Source organism: Piliocolobus tephrosceles, unplaced genomic scaffold (assembly GCF_002776525.5).
Source record: "Piliocolobus tephrosceles isolate RC106 unplaced genomic scaffold, ASM277652v3 unscaffolded_23368, whole genome shotgun sequence".
In the NCBI taxonomy this organism is placed as follows: domain Eukaryota; kingdom Metazoa; phylum Chordata; class Mammalia; order Primates; family Cercopithecidae; genus Piliocolobus; species Piliocolobus tephrosceles.
Genome location: NW_022305830.1, coordinates 421 through 7,693, shown reverse-complemented (window position 1 = coordinate 7,693; position 7,273 = coordinate 421). Strand labels below are relative to the sequence as shown.

Below are 7,273 nucleotides of genomic sequence, written 5' to 3'. Positions count from 1 at the left end.
CCAAGATCACACCACTGCACTCCAGCCTGGGAGACAGAGTGAGGCTCTGTCTCAAAAAAAAACAACAAAAAAAAAAAAAAATATATATATATATATATATATGTCTTTGAAAGGGGAGTGTAAATCTCTGTAATCCTTGTAGGGCATGAAGACTACCAGTCTCAGAAATTTCTCTGGCCAAAAAAAATTAAGTGTTTGAGGCTGGGCAAGGGGGCTCACACCTGTAATCCTAGCACTTTGGGAGGCTGAGGCAGGAGGCTCATTTGAGCCCAGGAGTGAGTTCGAGACCAGCCTGAGTAACATGGCAAAACTCTGCCTCTACAAAATACAAAAAATTAGCCAGGCAGGGTGGCATGCTGCCAGCTACTTGAGAGGCTGTGGTAGGAGGATTGCTTGAGCCCAGGAGATTGAGGCTGCAGTGAGCTGTGATCGTACCACTATATTCCAGCCTGGGTGACATAGCAAGACCCTGTCTAAAAAAAAAAAAAAATATATATATATATATAAAGTGCTTGAGCCTGCTGTGTGTGGATGTAGACACTATGTGACTGCCAGATGCCTGGAATTCTGCAGGGCATGGGTTTTCCTGGGCCTTACTTGTGGAGCTTAGGGAACTGGGGAAAACTACATTTCCCATAGTTCCCATGGAGGAGGGAAAGCTACTTTAGGAATATTCTGGGAAGAACCCCTGCCAGAGAGGCACCCAAAGCCTCCTGGGGAATGTAGTTCTGAGAGGCCTGAGGCACTGGACTCCTTGACTTTCCTTCCCCTCCCTTGGCCGCTAGGGTTCACAGTGTCCACCGTCGAGGAGGAGAGGACTCTGAACCCTCGGCTCACCCGCAGCTGTGAGGAATTTGTCAAAATCATGGACAACCTGAACTTGCCTAAACCTGAGCAGATAGGTGAGTGGCTGGGTACCTGGGCTCCTGGGTCTGAGGGAGAAGGGGCTGTGGGTTTGGACTCCCGGGTCTGAGGGAGGAGGGGCTGCGGGTTTGGACTCCCGGGTCTGAGGGAGGAGGGGCTGGGGGCCTGGGCTCCCGGGTCTGAGGGAGGAGGGGCTGGGAGCTTGGACTCCCGGGTCTGAGGGAGGAGGGGCTGTGTGTTTGGACTCCCAGGTCAGGGGGAAGAGGGGCTGGGAGCCTGGACTCCTGGGTCTGAGGGAGGAGGGGCTGGGGGCCTGGGCTCCTGGGTCTGATGGAGGAGGGGCTGGGGGCCTGGACTCCTGGGTCTGAGGGAGAAGGGGCTGGGGGACTGGACTTCTGGGTCTGAGGGAAGGAGTGAGCTCAGGACCAAAACTCTAGTTCCCTGAAGAGGAAAGTTCCTAGGATTTCTGGGTCTCCAGTGGGGCCTGGAGCTCTGCCTAGGCCCCTTAGTTTTAACCTTGATTTCTTGCTTTCAGACTTTGCTGTTCCAGCCAACATGCGCTGTGGGGTGCAGACACCACCCACTGCCTGATCTCACTTCTGTCAGATGCTCCCATCAAGTATTAATGCACTAGGCGGGAGGAGAGGGCGGTGTTGACACTCCTTTCCCACCCCATGCCCGAACCCCAGCCTCTGGAGCTTCCTAAATAAAACTTCTTTTTAACATGAGTCTGACTTCTACCTATTTTCTAGGGGGAACCAGTTGGGTTTCTCGGCCTAAAGGGGTGGAGTTCTGGTTCTGTGAAAGGCCAGGAGGCCCAGGGAGCCTGCAAGGTTTTTTTTTTTTCTTTTGAGATGGAGTCTCCCTCTGTTGCCCAGGCTGGAGTGCAGTAGCACGATCTTGGCTCACTGCAACCTCTGCCTCCCAGGTTCAAGCAATTCTCCTGCCTCAGCCTCCTGAGTAGCTGGGACTACAGGCACATGCCACGACCCTCGGCTGATTTTTTTGTATTTTTAGTAGAGACAGGGTTTCACTGTGTTAGCCAGCATGATCTTGATCTCCTGATCTCGTGATCCACCTGCCTCGGCCTCTCAAAGTGCTGGGATTACAGGCATGAGCCACCACGCCCGGCCTGGGAGCCCACAAGATTTCTAACTCACAAGATCAAAAACAAACAGATATCTGGGGCAGGTCTTCTCATCACCTTGGATTAGAACACCGCCTTTCTTTTGAGCTACTTCCCACTTAGCCCTGGGGTAAGGTACTTCACTTCTCTAGGTCTTAGTTTTCTTATCTGTAAAATGGAAGGAATGATAATAGGGTGTTGTGATGCTCTGATGAGTCAATGTGTGTGAGTGCCTGGCACGTGGCCTATCAGTGTTCACCATTAAAGTTACTATCATTTAGAATGATCTTTTGGGTACTTCCTGGCTTGAAGTGACAGTATACACAATGGTTAAGAACATGGACTTTTGAGAGAATGAAGCCTGCATTTTACCGCTTATAACGTGTAGATCTTGCCTACATTTTTTTTTTTTTTTTGTGAGATGGGGTCTTACTCTGTTGCCCAGGCTGGAGTGCAGTGGCACATTCAAGACTCACTGCAGTCTCGACCTCCTGGGCTCAAGAGATCCTCCTGCCTCAGCCTCCACAGTAGCTGAGATGACAGGTGTGCGCCACCACACCTGGCATAATTTTTGTATTTTTAGTAGAGATGGGGTTTCTCCATGTTACTCAGGCTGGCCTTGAACTCCTGGTCTCAAGCAATCCACCTGCCTCGGCTTCCCAAAATGCTGGGATTACAGGCCTGAGCCTCTGAGCCCAGCCAACCTTGGGTGCATTTGTCCTCCTCAGCTTGTATCCCCAAGTGTAAAATGAAGGTAGTAGGCCAGGCTCGGTGGCTCACGCCTGTAATCTCAACACTTTGGGAGGCCGAGGCAGGCAGGTTGTTTGAGCCGAGGAGTTCAAGACCAGTCTGGGCAACCTGGAGAAACCCAGTGTCTACTAAAAAAAAGAAATGGAGGTAGTAATCACTTTCTCACTGGGCAGCTTTGAGGGTGAAATTAAATGACCAGGTATAAAGTGTTTAGCACAGCTCTTGACTTCTAATCATCCCTTTTCATATACCAGTTATTTTCCTGTTTTTGCCCAGAGAGGAAAGGGTCTGGCTGAGACCTTTAACCTCCGCCCTCCACCCCGTAGCAAAGTGTTGGGGGGTGGCGGTACACTTCCCTCAGTCTCTAGGCAGGTCTCTGACTCAGTTCAGGGCACCCCTTCCCCTTGTCCAGCTCCCCAAACCGGTCAGGGCCCTTCTGAAGGGCTCATTAGAGGGGAGACGTCCCCATCTCCATTCCTGCCTTCCTTTCTGAACTCCCAGGGTCTGGACATTAGAGAGGTGCCCATACAGCGGTAGCCAAGACTCCTCCAGTGGGGCAGGAATGAGGGGATCGAGGGAGACTGGGAGGTCGAGATGCTGAGTTCCACGAGGGTGGGGCCGGTGGGGCCGGGATGGCCGGATGCCGAAGCCGCGGGTGGGGCAAGCCCGTGGCTCCCTCCTCCCTCGGGAGCTGTTGGACCTGTTGTCCCCCCCTCCACTTCCGGGCTGCTGGGGAGGGGGACGGGGCGGCTTCTCTCCTCCCTCTTCCCCTGCCACCTGTCTCATAGGCAGAAGCGGCCGTGCCCAGCGCGCAGAGCGGAGCGAGCCGAAGCCTGAGCTGGTGAGGGGGCCGAGGCTGTGGGGTGGTGGCGGTTGGACTTCGGAATCTCAAGGACTCCGACTCCTGGCTTGTTCAGAGAAGGGCAGCCTGGGAGCCCCGACTCCTGGACCCCTGGGTGAGGCGGCATGGGCGCTGTTGCCCTGCACAGTGGGGTCGGGACTAAGACTACGGGGCTCCGGGAAGGACGGGGCAGGAGCCGAACTGCTGAGTCTCGGAGGGAGAAGATGGGTCGCTCAAAGCGAGTCCAAGAGATTGTGGGGGGCTGCTGGGAGGGTACAAGGCCTGACACTTGGAGATGAGGGAGGGGAGGCGGGGTCGAGCAGGCCAGTAGGGGGCGAGCTACGACCCGGACTCAAATTCCGGTCCCGTCTCTGGGGGCGTGTCGCCTTGGAACCATTGAGCCCCGCCTCTGGAAACTTAAGGACACGCCTCCGTAACGCTCAGTTCCATCCTTTGAACTCTTAGGCCCCGCCTCCTGGGGGCTCTCCGCGCCCCGGAGCAGACGCGAGCGGCGCTCAGCCCTCCTAGGCCCCGCCCCCGGAGCGCCTGGTCCCTCCTACCCCGCAGAAGCCGGAGCTGCCATGGGGACGCGTAGCCGCCCCGCCGCGGGGATCCAGCCGCCGCCGGTCTCGGAATGCGACGTGGAGGTCCAGCCCCAGGGCTATCCCGAGGAGTCCCGGGAACAGGAGGCCCCCAAGGTACTGGCGGAACCTTCGAGCCGCGGAGGAGCTGAGCAGCAGGCGGAGGAAGAAGAAGAAGTGGGAGAAGGCAGCAGCACTGAGAGCAGCCGCGACGCGGTGAGGGGCTCCAGGGCGACAGCGCGGGTGGCCTGGACCGACGGGGACTCAAGCAGGTGGCCGGACAGGTAGACAGGTAGAGGGAAACCAGAAAGACAGAGACCCGGAGACAGGGAAGAGACCCAGTGATAACAGAGACTACTGAGAGACAGACACCAGGACACGGAGCCAAAGAGGCAGAGACACAAACAGACAGAAACCAGATACGTAACCAGATAGACAGAGCCACGGGGAGGCCCCAAGAACGGAGACAAGACCCAAACGGGCGACAGAGAGAGACGGGTATAGAGGAACCAGATAGGTGGCTCACGCCTGTAATCCCAGCACTTGGGGGAGGCCAAGGGGAGGATCGCTTAAGCCCAGGAGTTCGAGACAAGTCTGGGCAACATAGCAAATCCCCGTCTGTAAAAGAAAAATACAGAAATTGTCCAAGCGCAGTGCTGCGTGCCTGTAATCCCAGCTACTCGGGAGGCTGAGGCAGGAGGATCACTTGAGCCCAGGAGTTGTAGGCTGCGGTGAACTATGATTGCGCCACTGCACCCCAGCCTGGGACAGAGCAGAACCTATCTCTAAACATGAGAAAGAGAGAGAGAGAGAAAGAGACACACAGAGAGAGAGAAAGAAAGAAAGAGGGAGAGACAGAGAGAAAGAAAGAGAGACCAAATAGACAGAGACTCAGAGACAGAGGGATCCAGAGACAGGAGAGACGACTGAACAGAGAGAACCAAATGAGTAAGAGATGCAGAGAGATCAAGAACCAGACAGAGACCCAGAGACATGGAGACTGAGAGACAAAGACCCAAAAAAGACAGAGACACAGTGAGTCTAGAGACAGAGAGTCAGAGAGAGGGGAATCGAGACAGAGGGAAATCCAGAAATAACCGGCAGAGATGCTCAGAGAAACAGAGAAAAACCTCGAGAGAGGGACATTCTCCGAGGGAGAAAGATCTAGTGATTCAGAGGCAGTGGACAGATACCGAATCTGAGAGATTGGGGTCGGGTGCAGAGAGAGACAGAGAGACAGATCCAGGCACTACCAGAAAGTGAGGCCAAGAGAATAGGACCTGAATAGAGAAAAAGAAACCTTTCGTAAGTCGGCTTTACATCCGCCCACCCTCCATAGGGTATTGCAAGCCTCTGTGGTCCGTGTGGTTGGGTGGTCACTGGACTTGTACCCTCCCTCACTCCGACCTTGAATACAGGAGGCTGAGGCGGGCGCGGTGGCTCAGGCCTGTAGCACTTTGGGAGGCCGAGGTGGGAGAATCGCTTGAACCTAGGAGTTGGAGACCAGCCTGGACAACATAGCATGACCCCCTCTCTACCAAAAAATAAAAATAATAAATAAATAAATAAATAAATAAAAGAGCTTGGGGTGTGATGCGCGCCTGTAGTCACAGCTACCTAGGAGGCTGAGGCAGAAGGATCGCTTGAGTCCGGGAGGTCGATGCTGCAGTGAGCCGTAATCGGGCCACTGCACTCCAGTCAGTGAGACCCTATCTCAGGACCAAAAACAAACAAACAAACAAACAAACAAAAAAAAACACACACACACACACACACAAAAAAAAAAGAAAAGAAAGAAAGAAAAGAGCCTGCGACAGATTATGGGAGTGGTGGTTGTGTTAGGTAAGTAGACTGAGACCCGCAGAGGGGGATGTTGGGTGGGGACCAGACCTACTTAGTGATTGCAGGGGGCGAGGCATCTCCACTTAACCACGCCCCCTCAACTTCAGCCCGAGGCTAAGCCTCCGACTGCAACGGCGTCCACACCCCACTCATCCACCTCTTCGGGGGAAGGGGTGCCAGGGGCGGCGCGGCGCCTGCGAGGACAGCAACTGGAGGCATTGACTCGCGTGGCCCTAATGGAGCAGCGAGTGAAGGAGCTACAGCGCCAGAGGAAGGAGCTGAGGATCGAGGTGAGGCTGCGGACCCCATGGGAAGCCTGGCCCCAACTCAAGGGAAACCCGCAAAGCCGGACTCTCAGCCTTTTCCTCCGGTGGGATCAGATTCTAGGCCCTCCTCTCTTCCTCCCTCCAAATTCAGGTCCCTGGAGTCCATCCTTCCTTCGAATCCGGTAGGTAAGGCCCTGGGCCTCTTCCTTGGACCTAGGCGTCCGAGCCCCCAGCCCTGGCATTCTCTCCGCAGATGGAGGTGGAAGTGGCCTTGCTGCGGGGTGAGCTGGCTGGGGAGCGAGTGGCCGCTCGCCGGGAGGAGGAGCAGCTGCGGGAGCTGCTGGGGCAGCAGGCGGCCTCGGAGCAGCGCGGCCGCCAGCAGCGGGAACAGGTCTGTTTGGCTCACAGGGTCTTCAGCAGCAGCGTCCTTCCTGGTTCATGGATGTTGGTGTGCTCCTGCGCCCCGGAGTTGTCCCCATTCCCCAAAGGAAGACATTTGGGCTCCCGAGTGAGGGGCAGATGCCCCTCCTGGTTTTCCTCCTCCCTCCCTGGGCATGATTTTTGGGGCTCTTCCTTCGTCCCCTGTGCGTTTGCTATTTAAATGTGGGTGTGTGAAAAATTCCGGAAGCGAAGGCTCACACCTGTAATCATAGCACTTTGGGAGGCCAAGGCGGGCTGATTGCCTGAGCTCAGGAGTTCGAGACCAGCCTGGGCAATATGGCGAAACCCCCGTCTTTGCTTAAAAATACAAAAATTAGCAGGGCGAGATGGCGGGCGCCTGTAGTCCTAGCTACTTGGGAGGCTGAGGCAGGAGAATGGCGTGAACCCGGGAGGTGGAGATTGCAGTGAGCCAAAATTGCACCATTGCACTCTAGCAGCCTGGGCAACAAGAACGAGACTCCGTCTCAAAAAAAAAAAAAAAAAAGAAAGAAAGAAAGAAAGAAAAAGAAAACTTCCAAACCCACAATAGTCAGGCAGCTCCCATGTCCTGTGCCCACCAGCT

General features: G+C 55.2%; 1 protein-coding gene and 1 long non-coding RNA gene across 3 annotated transcripts; both read left to right on the top strand.

Annotated features, from left to right (window-relative positions):
* Window positions 1-479: 479 nt before the first annotated feature.
* On the top strand, window positions 480-1,592 carry LOC113221327. Its single transcript, XR_003307813.2, has 2 exons — window positions 480-902; window positions 1,400-1,592. It is a non-coding gene; the product is annotated as an uncharacterized LOC113221327 (long non-coding RNA).
* A 1,922-nt stretch (window positions 1,593-3,514) lies between these two features.
* LOC111534360 (pleckstrin homology-like domain family B member 3) lies at window positions 3,515-6,889 on the top strand. Of its 2 annotated transcripts, none has more exons than XM_026450657.1 (4): window positions 3,515-3,581; window positions 4,047-4,378; window positions 6,112-6,294; window positions 6,524-6,889. In XM_026450657.1, exons 2-4 carry the CDS (start codon window positions 4,163-4,165, stop codon window positions 6,869-6,871), a joined length of 747 nt encoding a protein of 248 aa, XP_026306442.1. In that variant the 5' UTR covers window positions 3,515-3,581; window positions 4,047-4,162; the 3' UTR covers window positions 6,872-6,889. The 2 variants fall into 2 exon arrangements, with proteins under 2 accessions (XP_026306442.1, XP_026306443.1); XM_026450658.1 differs by having other exon boundaries at window positions 3,572-3,696.
* Window positions 6,890-7,273: the final 384 nt, after the last annotated feature.

What these genes read in the sequence shown, in the direction of transcription:
- LOC111534360 (XM_026450657.1), top strand. Translation starts at nt 4,163, where the DNA reads ATGGGGACGCGTAGCCGCCCCGCCGCGGGGATCCAGCCGCCGCCGGTC. An exon ending in CTGAGAGCAGCCGCGACGCG is followed by an intron (nt 4,379 to 6,111) that starts GTGAGGGGCTCC and finishes CCTCAACTTCAG; the next exon opens with CCCGAGGCTAAGCCTCCGAC. An exon ending in GGAAGGAGCTGAGGATCGAG is followed by an intron (nt 6,295 to 6,523) that starts GTGAGGCTGCGG and finishes TTCTCTCCGCAG; the next exon opens with ATGGAGGTGGAAGTGGCCTT.